This window comes from Papio anubis, chromosome 6 (genome assembly GCF_008728515.1).
Source record: "Papio anubis isolate 15944 chromosome 6, Panubis1.0, whole genome shotgun sequence".
NCBI classification, from domain to species: Eukaryota; Metazoa; Chordata; class Mammalia; order Primates; family Cercopithecidae; genus Papio; species Papio anubis.
Genome location: NC_044981.1, coordinates 161,874,852 through 161,889,414, shown reverse-complemented (window position 1 = coordinate 161,889,414; position 14,563 = coordinate 161,874,852). Strand labels below are relative to the sequence as shown.

Here is a 14,563-nt window from a genome sequence, read left to right as displayed (position 1 = left end):
TGAGTATATTTGCGTTTATAGGCACTAATGTCCTTGTCACAAATCCACAACTCAGCCTTGTGGGGTGATGGCAGAATCAGACAATCTATGAATGAATGGTGTGACTGTGTTCCAATACAACTTTACTTACAAAGGGGAGAGGGCTGATTTGGCCCCTGGGTGCAGTTTGCTGACCACTGCTCTAAGTTTTTAAAGTGGAAACTCTGTAAGTTGGTTTAGCAAGTTACCTCTCTCATAAACATGATCAACTTCAAAGGATCATGTTATTTTATCAACTTTAATTGAATTTGTCCTCCGAATCCACATTTTTTTCCTGTTTACTTAGTAATGCTGGATACTTCAAATGATAGGCTGAAATCCTCTTAAGAGACTATCCTAGAAAACTCACTTGAAGACAAAAGAACCAACGGTTAGAATATTTTGGGGAAGGTTTTAATAAAACTCTGTGGAATGTTACCGTCCCTGAATGCAGAAGCTAAAAGTGCCATTACCGTCATATGGAATAGAAGCATATGTAAATTGCAAAGACTGAGGGGAGAGTTATGATTGACTGTGTCCTTTATTTCTTCTGCCTTTTTTTGTTGTTATTTTCGGTTGTGTCACCCCACAGAGAAGTAGACTTGTACACAGGCTACACCACGCGGAACATCCTGTGCATGCCCATCGTCAGCCGAGGCAGCGTGATAGGTGTGGTGCAGATGGTCAACAAAATCAGTGGCAGTGCCTTCTCTAAAACCGATGAAAACAACTTCAAAATGTTTGCCGTCTTTTGTGCTTTAGCCTTACACTGTGCTAATGTAAGTACTATCTATTAAATATCATTTTTTACTACTCCATATTAATTTGAAAAGTTTTTCATGAAGCAGCTTAAGGGGCTTTTTTTTTTTTTTTCATTTATATTTCCTTTACAAACCAGGAAAAGTGAGTGATTCCTGATTGTGCACGTTTTAGAAAATGTCATAAAATTCCTTGCAAGGAAAAAGAACAGTCTTCTAACAGTTTGCATTTATTTCAAGGTGGGAATTTGTTAAGAAGAAAAACGAAGTGACTGTCCAGGTAAAATGTCCAAGCATCAGGCTTATATTTAATGGTATCTACGGAAATGAAGAAAGAAAATGCTACCTAAATCTTGACTGTTTGTCAAATGCATTCATTTGGGATCCTTACACGAAAGTATAGTCATAGCTCATGTTTTGACACCCACCAGGAAAGTTTTGTTTGTGACAAAAAGTGAGGCATCAGGTTGCCCATGTCAGAAGCATTCTAGGTGTTAACTCATTAGTCCTCATGAAAGTTATACCGTGTTCACTGAAGGGTAAAATGAAGCTCAGTGTGGATTCTCAAGTCTCAATTTAAAAATAGTAGAATTTATTGTCTTTCTTTTACATTGTTTTATTTTAAATGAATTGAACATATAGTATTCTGTAAACTCTAGTAATCCTTTAATGATATTACTAGAATTCTGAGGTTAGGGAAAATTTTAGTATGGTGACCTTTTCATAGAGCTAAATCAACATAAATTGGAGTTGCCCCCTTAATCAATTAGAAACTGCTTTTTTGGTAGTAGGACTGTATTCCATAGGAGTAACCATGTAACTCATAGGAACAGTGGAGACATACCTAGGGAGAAAGATTGGTAAAACTTACCTTCTGGTGACTGAGGGTAAACTTTTTTAATTCAGTTTGTGCTATTTAGTAAGAGAATACCCGTCCTCTCTCCTTATGCATTCCTGGTGCCCTTTTGGGGGACAGTTACTCTTACGTAGCTCCTCAGAAATAAACTAGGAATGCTGTCAAACACTTTTGCTTCAAATATTTTTAGTATCTATGTGTCTCTCATAAATAATGTTGACAGCTTATGCTTGTCTTATTTAGTTTAAAAGTCACAAAGATTGTCATTTCTAGTTTATTCTGAATATTGACTGTTATCATTTTTAAATGTAGCCAATGGAATTTAAGTACTATAAAAGCTTGATACATATTATATTTAAAAACACAATAGCAAGATCTTAGGATGAGAAAATTTAGTGTTATGTTTACTCTCTGAGTACGTATTGATTATCCAACAAAAGTTGAATATATTTTATGCTTTATTTTATTAATTACCCTAAGATAATTTCTGTTTATAAGATAATACATGGGTATATCTAAAACATGTATAATAAGTGTTAAAATTCATTTTGGATTGTGGTATTATGTATTATTAGTATATATGTGATCAAAACAACTTATAACATTTTGATAAACATCAAAAAATAAAAAACAAAAATATTGAAAATTTTTTTCTTTGATACCTATGGCCTAAAACAACAATAGTTAATATACCTGTTCATGAATTTTTCTTGTTGTTAAATGAAACTAGATTTAGCATAATTTTTTATACTTTTTATTTTGAAATAATTTCAGACAAAAGAAAAAGTTGCAAAAGTAATATAAAGAGATCCCTTATACCTTTATCCATATTCCCCAAATGTTAATATATTGGCCATTTTTGCTTTGACATACTTTCTTTGTCTCTCTCTTTCTCTCTTACATAGATACTGTCTTTCTCTGATGTCCATGAGAGTATGTTTCAGATATAGTGTCTCACAACTCCTAAATGGTTCAGTTTGTATTTTCTAAAAACAAGGACATTATCTTAATTTTCCACTGCCTAATGTAAAAATCAAGAAATTAACTTTGGTACTGTATTAGCTTGCTAGGGCTACTGTAATAAACGTCACAGACCAGGTGGCTTAAGCAACAGGAAATTATTTTCTCACAGTTTTGGAGGCTGGAAGTCCAAGATCAAGGTGGGTTTCTCCTGAAGCCTCTTTCCTTGGTTTGCAGATGGCTGCCTTCTCACTGTGTCCTCACATGGTTGCTGTTGTCTCTGTGTAAATGCCTGTGTCCTAGACTTTTCCTGTGAAGACACTAGTCGTATTAGATTAGGACCCACACTTTAAATCTCCTCTTACCTTAGTTACCTCTTTAAAGGCCCTATCTCTAAATACAGCTGCATTCTGAGGTGCTAGGGGTTAGACTTTAATACATGAATTTTAGGGGGCCACAATCTAACCCATCGCAAGTACTGTACTGTTATCTCATCTGCAGACCTCTTTAGTCTCCTTTCATCTGGAACGATTCCTTAGTATTGTCTCTCATGACCTGGATATTTTTAAAGCGTATACACCTATTGTTTTTTAGGATATTCTTTGCTTTGGATTTGTCTGGTGTTTCCTCATGATTATATAAGGTCATGTTTGTGACAATGAGTTCACGTACGGATGTGTCCTCAGTGCATCCTGTCAGCAGGCATGTGCTTCATCACTAAGCCTGTTAACCTTCTGCCCTTTGAAGGTCATATCTGCAGGTTTCTCCACGGGACTCTCCCCCCACTTTCTCACTGACTTCTTCAGAAGCGAGTTTATACATAAATCTCTATGTCCATTCATTCTCTCTGTCTCTTTCTCTCTCTGCGATACCTATTGATACCTCCAGTCTAATACCACAGAATGCCCTCTAGCCATCTTATTTTCATCTTAGGAACTTTCTTTGTGACAGTGAGAAATTTGGCTCTCAGATTCAGCATCAATCTTATTACAACTTGTCCCTCTTATTTTTTAAGGAAGCTGTAAGAATTGCTTCCATTAGTAAAGTTTTATTATCACAATTTCTCTTAATTCTACCTGAGCTAAGATGCCAAAAAGTACAGATTATTCTGACACCAAAAATTATTTTAATGAGCTATCAGTTGAGAATTTACTGAAGTTCACCTTTAATATTTTAGGAAAGTTTCAGAAACCTTTATTAGCCCTCATTAATACCAATATTTTATATTTCCCCTTTGTATCAACAGCAATTTGATAACAGGTCAGTTTCAAAATGGGATGTGGGAAAAAGTCATTTTTAGTAAGAATATGTGTGAAAGTTAAGAATATGTAAATTGATCATCTTAAAATTTATTCATTTTTCCATGTATCTCTTGAAATGTTGTGTACTTTCAAGAATACATAAATTAAGGAGTAGACTAGCAGATTCAAATGCTTTTCTAAGTCACTAATTGTGGTATCATAATACCTGGATTTAATTCATGATTAAACTGTACAGAAAAAAACAAAAAACCTCTGAAAAGTTGTAAGTTAATAGTCATTTTGTTTTTACATTGATTATTTAAATTATGTAGGGTAAAATTTTGGTAAAATGACTGGTATGAGTTGATATTGGAAATGATTATAATTTTTCTAAACACTTTGAACCCCATCACAGCAATGCTTTTCTCCGACAGTGACAAATAGTACATGCAGCAGCAGTTCTGCCAAGTAGTCACCCTCACTGGACTTAAGCTGGTTACCTTTTCTTTATGAGATGGAGTTTCACTCTTTGTCACCCAGGCTAGAGTGCAATTGCGTGATCTTGGCCCACTGCAACCCCCACCTCCTGGGTTTAAGCAATTCTCCTGCCTCAGGCTCCTGAGTAGCTGAGATTACAGGCATGCGTTACCATGCCCAGCTAATTTTTGTATTTTTAGTAGAGATGGGGTTTCACCACATTGGCCAGGCTATTCTTGAACTCCTGACCTCAGGTGATCCACCTGCCTCTGCCTCCCAAAGTGCTGGGATTACAGGCATGAGCCACCTTGCCCAGCCAAAGCTGGTTACCTTTAAGGTATACATTGAACATATATGCAGTGCAGCTACAAGCTCTCTGTGGAATTTATTACCATTTTTTAACTGCAGTATATTTTTCTCCTTACTAAAGCTTATAAAAATTATATTATTTTTGAAGTTTTTCCAACTCAGAAAGAATAAGAGATTTGAGTCCACAGCTTCATGATGATTCCTTCTTCCCTCTTCTCCCTGGCCTTCCAGTCTGATGAAGACTGGTGGCTGGGTTTATTTAAAAACTTCATTCCAGTTTGGAAAGACCAGTTCACATGTCTTCTTTAAATTGATATTTTTTGCCTGTCGAAGAAAGCATCCATCTAAATAAAAAAAAATTAAAGAAAATAGCTCCAAATTTATGCTAGTTTCAATAAGATAGCATCTGCTTTCTTTATAGTAGGATCCCTAGAACCTTACCCACTTGAAAAGGTTGATGCCACGAACTGCTACTAACGAACAAGAGCCGAATTCTGGTCATCACTCTGGCACTGAGATGCCTGTGGTTGTTCTTTAGCAATTTTGCTTTGCTGTTTTGAGCGTTTTTTTTCCCGCAAGCATCATATGAAAATTAGGAAAAGCACCTTGTTTTATGTGTTGTCCCAAACACTCAGTCACAGCTGCGGGTTCCCCACCTTTTCCTGAATGTTCTACTTTCTAGAGAACATACATTAGTAATGATCAAGATCATAAATATGAAGAATCTTTTTGTGCAGCATGAAGTTCTTTGTAATTGTTGACCATTATTGTCATTTTAATTGTGTTGATCTCGGGGAATTCAAAGTATTTCTGCTCTTGAACAAATTATTATGTCCCTAACAGAAGCATGTTTTGTACATGAAAATTCTTGTTTCTAATACTGAACATGATAATGTAACAGCATATTTTATTGTGGCCTTGTTTGATTAAGAGCCTATCTAAGAAGCAGGGCACATAGGCCATATTAACGCTTATTATGTCTTTATTTTTCTTTATTTCGTCTTTAGAAATATTTGAATACGTTCCTTTTATTGAATAAAGGAGAATGTCTCTGATTGGCAACATCTCTCTTTCATTTATTGAGCTAACAATGTACTTGGAAGTACTATCAACAGAAAACATCTTTTAAATCCGAGTCAATTAATTGACTCATTTATACTGTGATTTTAAAGAAACCATTTAATATGCCTCAGAAAAGCTAACAGAACAGTAATATCAGTTACATCTTTTGCCTAGAAAAATAAATATTTTAAAACAGATTAGCTCTGTGCATTTTGGACAGAAAGACATTTTAACATGAAAGGGGCATGAATTTTGCTATTAAATTTGCTATTAAAATGCAATTAGTTGGTTAAGGACAAATTTAATAAGTGGTTGAACCTTTATTCATTCGAGAATTCAACTACCAAGTATTGTGTATCTTTTTTATACCAGATGGTGGATATAAAGATGACTATGATAAGAACAACTCTTATTTTATATAAAGCTTTATTGTGTGACAGGCATTGTTCTAGACACTTTACATATGAAATCTCTTTTCATATGTTCTCACAACAATCCGATGAGTGTGGTTATTATTATCTCCATGTTTTATAAGAAAAAAAAGTGGATATATAAAGTTTAAATAACTTTCCCAAGGGCACATATCTAGTATATGCTAGAGCCAGGGTATGAATGATTGCAGACTGGTCCCAGTGCTCGCTACGTGTACTGCCTTCTCTCTGACATTGTTCTTCCCTAAGGTCCTAAGGTTGCTTACAGGGAAGACAATTATTAAGAAGTGTTTTTACATTTTATATATAAAGTATGGACTGGGGTGCATTAGGGTTCTCCAGAGAAACAGAACCAACAGGATACATATATAAATGAATAGATACATGAGAGAGGACTTAGGAAGGAAATTGGTTCATATGATTATGGAAGCTAAAAAGTCCCACAATAGGCCATCTGCAAGCTGGAGAACCAGGAAAGTCAGTTGCACAGCTCAGTCCAAGTCTGAAAGCCTCACAACCAGGGAAGCCGATAGTGAAACCCTGAGTCAGAGGCCAAAGGCTTGAGAAGCTGGGGTGCACCTGGTGCAAGTTAAACTCCAAAGACCAGAGATCCGGGAGATCTGATGTTCCAGAACAGGGTAGGTATCCCAGCTTTAGAACAGAAAGAGACTTTGCCTGCCCTTTGCCTTTCTGTTCCGTCTGGGTCCTCAACCAGTTACCTGGTGCCCTACCGCATTGGGTAAGGGCAGATCTTCCCTACTCAGTGCCCTAATTCCAGTGCGAGTCTCCCAGAAACACCCTCACTGAAACACCCAGAAATAATGATCTACCTGCTGTCCCAGCATCCTCTAACCCAGTCAAGTTGATGCTTAGAATTAACCATCACAGAAGGTAAGGTTAATTTTGTTAGAAATGAGGGGGAAAAGTTCAGAAAAAAAAATTTCATAAAGTAATATAGATGGTAGAGCAAAGATAGGGTTAATAAAAGAGTTTGGAATCGATTCACAGAAAGTTCAACACTTGGGACATACTTCAAAGGAGAATTATGTAAATTAAATATGCAATTATAGATGATGAACTGAAGGTTGCCTTAAGAGTATTGTATACTCCCAACAAAAGTTTTCTAAGAAAAATCAAAAATACATCTTATACCAATGCATCGAGTCACAAAGTTATCTCCTAAAATTCAACTATCTCCTGTTAGTAGTGTCATGATCACGCACACAAACACACACACACACACACACACACACATCCTTTTCCCTCATCTTGAATTTGAATACACTTAGATACTAATGAATAACAATTCTTAAACTGAATTTTTGGGGTTACATGAAAAGAAAAGTTTAATGCTTCTCCAAGTCTACAAGTTTATAGATAACTAATTTCAGCTGAGTGCAGTCTTTTTTTTTTCTTCTTTTGGTTATAAGGCTATAAATTCATTAAAATTTGATTTGCTTCATTTATTTACCAGAAAATAGTAAGGAAGACCTTTAGTGTCTGCCCTAAGATGGAACTTGTCAACTTACAGAGGAGAGAAGTCAGCATTCCTGCATTAGGACACCAGTTGTTTTCCATATACTGGGGTGCATTTGGGCACACGGCTGGAGAGTCATTTTTCCAATGCCCCTACTTTCTCCTGAATTCAGCTGTCTCTTATTTCACAGGAACATAACACACACAAACATTTTTTTAAAAATTTGTTCCCAGTGGTTTCAAATCCACGGAAACACATTAGAGAAAACCGTTGTCACCTTTGCAGTCCTCAGCATGAAAGAACTCTCTGGTGCCATAGACAGCAGGTGCTTGGGCCTGTCTTTTAGAAAGGGTTTTAAATACTTCCACCCATGATTAGGTCAAAGATAAAACTCTACTGAGAAAGAAACAGAAAGAAATCTTTGTGGTTTTTGTTTTGTTTTGTTTTGGTTTGGTTTTGCATTTTGGTGCTGTGGTTTCCATAAACTAGAATAGTTGTACAACCATAGTAAGTCACATACCAAATGCCGTATTTTTGCAACAGTGTATTTTAAATCTCACATTAAGTGTTTTTCGTTAGCTCAGTTCGTAGAGGGTACTAATATCTATTGATCTTTCCATTCTTAGATTTTTTTTCATGTTGTCGTTTACTTGTTTACCTACTCAAATTTCTCTCAGATTATCTCCCTTGTGGGAGACCCTCATGCTCAGATATATGTAATGTGTTCCATGTGCCCCAGGCTTTCAGTGATCTGGGTCCAGGTTTTTGTTTCTGTTAAGTTTTTAGCTTGAAATTGCTGCAATATGTTAGTATAAATTCGGAAACTACAACTACATATGGTTCAGGCTTGATTTCCATATTCTCAATGGATGGAGACTATTTCTTTTCTACCCATAGCCCCAAGTAGAGACAAGGCTTCTTTTTTTCTTACGGAGTTCTCAGTTCAACTCCTCTCCTCTTGCTGCCACAGGCAAGTCTCATCCTGCGTGGACCTTCCCTTCACATCCCGGAGCCTCAAGCCACACCCTCTGATGGGTCTGTTATTTCTGTAGTCTGCTGCAGCACTGCCCTGTGCTATAAAATAAACAGCACAGCATTTCCTTTTTATTGATTTATCATAGTTGTACATATTTTGGGAGTAAGTAGAATAATTTGATACCTGTAACTGCGTTAATCATATCAACATGACTGAAGTATCTGACACCTCAGATATTTATGTTTTCTTTGTTTTGGAACCATTATGAATCTTCTAGCTATTTTGAAATACACAATAAATTATTATGAACTGTAATTTTCCTAGTGTACTAGCAAACAGTAGAACTTACTCCTTTTATCCAACTGTGTTTTTGTACCCCTTAACCAACATTATGCACAATGGAACATTATTTAGCCATAAAAAGGAATGAAATCGTGTAACTTGCAGCAGCATGCATGAAACTGAAGGTCATTAGGTTAAATAAAATTATCCAGGCATAAAAAGGCAAATATCACATGTCTGACTCACTTGTGGGAGCTGAAAAAGTGGATCTCATGGCAGTGTAGAGCAGAAGGGTGGTTACAGGTATCTTATTCAGTGTTCCCCATATGTATGTGGAGTGTGTGTTTGATTTTAGGACTTGCTTTGAGAGTCAATTTAATTTGACTAATGATATCATTTAATGCTATTGACAAATACATAGAAAATAGTTTAATAAGTATTTGTCAATTCGATTTTAAATGTAAATTAAATAGGGGAAAAGAGTACACAATTTATAACAGTAAGACAATTATTATGTCTCAAACGTTCCCAAAGTTAAACTACTTGAATCTTAAAGAATACCAAGTGGTGTGCAGTAAATGTTTAACAGCAACCTCTCTAAAAACAGAATGGTCCTGATTTGTGTGTCTCCCGGTGTCTCTGGTGTACATTCCCCCAGTATGGACAATTTCAAGCTACCCATGGGCCATAATGAATGCAGAGTTGGGAAGAAATGTGCATAATTGGCTCTTGCAAGCCAGTTCAGTGCACCACCGCCACATAGAAAAGTAGACTGTCTTCTTGATTATCACCAAAATCAAACAAAAGAGCCAAATTGCATGGCAACACAGTGCTGATATCCGTCTAAGATAAGGTTGCTGACAGCACTGAGAGCTTCACAGTCACTGGCCAGTGCTTGTTCTTAGCCTTTCCGCGTGTTATTCCATTGAACCTTACATTCTTGGCTAAGTACTATAGTGTCTTTAGTCTACCGATGAGATCCTGGGGAACAGAGAATTAAATGATTTGCCTAAATGTATACAATTAGTAAATGATGGACAAGAGATTTGTTCCAAGTAGATGATTCCAGAGTTTAGATTTCTAAGAGTTGCCTGACCCTAAAGTGACTCTAGGTTTACTATGAACATTAATTAAATATTAGGGTGCCTCATAGACACAGTCATTTCTAAGTGTAATGAGGGTTATTGTGTAAATAGGCCCCAAGAAAAACCTTCTAAATAATCACTAATTAAATATTTTTGTATGCCAGTTGAGTAGGAATGCCATTTTATAAAATGTGATTGGGTGTATTTTTAACGTATGGTAGACATGCTCTTACAGTCCTGTTTCCAGATCATCTTTATAGTTTTGTTTTTTGAGCACATACACCTTTTCAATATCCTCGTGCCTAAGACTGATAGGCCATCAAAATATATTTCAGTTTTAGACAAATAGCAGTTCTTTCTGCTAGAATTCTCTTCTACTTGGACAGTGACTGCAAGATTATTTACGCAGTGTTATAGGCAAATAATTTATACAAAATGCGCTGAAAAAGGCAACATAGTTTTCTACCTTCATTAGCAACTTGCATGAATATGATAAAATAATCTACTAATATTCCTAGATTATGTTATTTTCTACTATTCGTATTAAAGGTCATTTAGCAAATGGGAAGTAAATATAAAATTTTCTAAAACTAATTATTTCATGCTGTGATTTTAATTAATTTTATCTTGTAATTAGTGTTATTTACATACACTGATTACAAATATAAAAATAAATGACTAAAAAATTTAAATTTTTATGTGTTTTCAATATATTGATATCAAAAACTGTAAAAATAATAGAAATAAAATTTATTCTAATTTTAGGTCATAAACATACAAAATGATAATAAAAGGAATAACTATCTTATAGGAGTTCTGTGAGACCTACATGAAATAATGCGTATAAAACACTTAGCATACTGCCTGGCATAAGTGCGCAATAGGATTAATGACTATAGTAGCAGTTACTTTACTGCCTAGTATAGTTACTCTTACTAACAGCTTTACCATAGAATTGCACTGAATTACAGATAATACCAATTTACAGTAAATAATGAGTAAATCCTATGGATTGTTCACTCTCCTACCAGAATCTACGCTATCTCTAAAGTAGAAAGCAAGTGAATTCCATTAAGGTATATGAGGAAAATGTGAAAACTTGGATCTTGATATGTTTTTGAGTCAATGATATTAAAGAATTTTTTATTGATTATTAATACACGGACGGAGCTTTCAGAAAGTTTGTGCACTAGAAGGTCATGGCTTGTCCGGGAAGCAGAGTCTCCTCTCACAGGGTGGGCCTTGTGCAGCTAGGAAAAGGTGACAGCAGTGTCCAGCCTACGCTTCTAAACCTATCTACGCTCTTTCTCGACTTTACTAAGGAGGATTATTTTATCACCTGGAAAAAAAAAATCACAGTTATGAAGATGATTTCAAAATGTTCATGCATTTTCGTTTGTGCTACCCACAGATTTGCTGTTTGCAGCAAAATACTTGGTACAGTTGTTCAGTTAATAAATTAGATACACATGCTTCTTTCACAAAAAGACAAAGACTCCAAATTTGCTAACAACTTCTAATGACAAATGAAAGTATTTAGAAGATATATTCAGAGGAATAACATTTAATCTGAACCCTCAAGTTGCCAGTGACATTAACACTGCATGAGAAAATAATTGCTTTCCAAAGAAATTCACGCTATGAAGAGAGCACTTTGAAAACAGATCTTTGGCAGTATTTTCACTATCATGTGACTTTGTTGCTGAAATTTATATGTCATGTATACAAATTGTGACATCTATACCCTTAAAAAGAGCAGAAACTTTTAAAATAGTTTCACTGAGGTTTATTGATACACAGTAATGTGCAGATGTTTAAAGTGTGCAACTTAATATACACACACACACACCCATGAAACCATCAATATAGTCAAGATAATAAATATAGCCTTGACCTACAGAAGTTTCTGTGGGCCCCTTAGTAATCCCTTCCTTTTGACCCTCCCCATCTTCAGGTGACCATTGTTTTGCTTTCTGTCACTATAAATTACTTTGCATTTTCTAGAATTATTTTGTATAAAGGGAATCATATAATCTGTATTATTTGGCTTTTTTCACTTAACATAATTTTGTGATTCATCGGTGGTGTTATGTACGTAAATACTTAATTACTTTTTATTACTTAGTAGTTTATTGTATGGACACACCACAACTAATTTATTTAGTTGTTGATAGATACTTGAGTGATTTCCAGTTTTTGGCTATTACACTAAAGCTGCAGGAAACAGTTGGTCTGTGTACAAGCCTTTAAGTGACCGCAGATTTCGTTTCTCTTGGGTAACGATTTATATGTGCAGTGGTGGGTAACCTGGGAGAGGTCTGTAACTGTTTAAGAGACTGCCAAACTGTTTATGAAAGTGATTGTACTCTTTTACATTCCCCAGATCATGGTATGTGTTCCAGTTCTTTCACATTTGTCATCTGTACACCATCTTTGGTGAAGTGTCTTCTCAAATCTTTTGTCCATCTTTTGTTTGTGGTTGTTTGTTTTCTGACTGATTTTTAGTAGCTCTTTATATATTCTAGATACAAGTCGTTTTCATTTATCACATAGATTATTTGTCAATATTTGCTTCCAGCCTTTGACTTGTCTTTTCATTCTCTTAACAGTTTCTTTCTAAGAGCAAAAGTTTTAAACTCTGAAGAAGTCCAGTTGATAATTCAGCCTTTCATTATGATGTTTAAGATTGTATTGAAGAAATACTTGCCTAACCTAAGGTCCTTAAGACATTTCTCCTCTGTTTTTTTTTTTTCTAGAAGTTTTATAGTTTTAGGTTCTATAGTTAAGTGTATATTCATTTTGAGTAAATATTTGCCTATGGTACAAGGTAAGGGTCAAAGTTTTTATTTATTTATTTATTGCTTTTGGATATTTGGTTGTTGCAGCACCACTTGCTAAATCAACCAACTATCCTTTCCTTATGGCCTTACCTTTGCAGGTTGCTGAAAATCACCTGGCCGTGTGTGTGGTCCTATTTCTGTTTTTAGTTCCACTGATCTGTTTGTGCCCCTTGATGCCAGAACCACACTGCTTTAGTTACTATAACTTTATAATAAGAATTGGGTTTAGGCAATATAATTTCCTCACCTTCATTCTTTGTTTTCAGAGTTATTTTGGCTAATCTCGGTCCTTTGAATTTCCATATGAATTATAGAAGCGGCTTTTAATTTCCTACAGAAAAGCCTACTGGGATTTTGATTGGATTGATATATGAGTAGTTCAGTTCAAAGGGCAGTGTGAAATCTCTAGCTCTGATTGTGGATTTATCTATTTGTCTATTTTATTTGCAGTTCTATCATTGTTTGCTTCCTATATACCAAAACTATCTTATTAGGTGTGTCGTACTTAGGGTTGTTACGTTCTTGTGATGACCTGACCCTTTTGTTATTTGAAATGATTTTCTTTATTCCTAGTAATAGTCTTTGTTCTGAACTCTACCTTGCCTGTTATTATTAATAAAGTCATTGTAACTTTCTTTTGACTGGTATTAAATAGTGTATCTTTTCCATCATTTTAATTTTACTCTGTGTCTTTATAGTTCAAGTAAAATTCTTGTCAGCAGTATATAGTTGGCCCATACTTTTTTATTCAATCTGACAGTCTTTGATTTCTAATTATGATGTGTAGACCATTCAGATTTTATGTTTGGTGTAAATCCACCATCTTGCTATTTGTTTTCTATGCGTTTTATCTGTTCTTTATTCCCCCTTTTTTTCTCTCTACCTTTAAAATTGAATTTTTAATGATTTTGTTTTACGAAGCAGGTTTTAACTGATACAAATCTCCACAAAGAGTTTTCATTGATTTTGAATGCTTTTTGATAATATATAAAAACGTAGCTGATTAGTTTGCAGGGTCAACTGATTGACATCAAGAAAAATGGAAATGCGTTTGAATTTCAACCAAACATATTAGTAGTTAGGAAACAAAAATATAAGTGTAATGTTTAAAAACAGCCAATACAACCTTTTTTTTTTTTTTTTTGGAGAGAGAGAATCTCGCTCTATCGCCCAGGCTGAAGTGTAGTAGTGCAATCTCAGCTCACTGCAACCTCCACCTCTTGCCTTCCTGGTTCAAATGATTCTCGTGCCTCAGTCTCCCAAGTAGCTAGGATTATAGGTGTGTGCCACCGTACCTGGCTAATTTTTTTGTGTTTGTAGTAGAGACAGGGTTTCGCCATGTTGGCCAGGCTAGTCTTGCTGCCTGCCTCTGCCTCCCGAAGTGCTGGGATTATAGGTGTTAGCCACAGCCAATACAGCCTTTATTCCATTTGGATCGACATACTTCTTAAGGAATACCTTTCTTAAATGGTATAACTGAAAATCTAAATACCGAAATAAATTAAACTGAACCATCCCTTAAATCATTATCTCCAAAAGTATTACAGAAAGCATTTGATGATTAATAACATTTAAATATAGTACTTTCATTTAAAAATACCTAATTTTTTAGTAAGAACAAAGACTTACTTAGTAGGTAAAATATTTAAAAATATAGCCACTTAATTTTAATGTTTTTAGTTTCTATTTATAATATAAATAATAGATGAGTACAGTTTGTGTGCATGTAATTACTGTGTATTCATTCATTGGGTTTGCATTGCCACCATTTGTTTACTGATAGGGTTTTCA

The 14,563-nt window shown here is 35.1% G+C and overlaps 1 protein-coding gene across 11 annotated transcripts in view; it reads left to right on the top strand.

The window, feature by feature from the left end:
* Positions 1–14,563, top strand: part of PDE10A (phosphodiesterase 10A) — a 665,278-nt gene that overhangs the window by 588,150 nt on the left and 62,565 nt on the right. For all 11 annotated transcript variants that reach the window (XM_021936902.2, XM_021936910.2, XM_021936903.2 and 8 more), the window contains one exon: positions 611–797. In XM_021936902.2, coding sequence (XP_021792594.2) covers positions 611–797 — 187 coding nt within the window. The remainder of the gene's footprint in view (positions 1–610; positions 798–14,563) is intronic.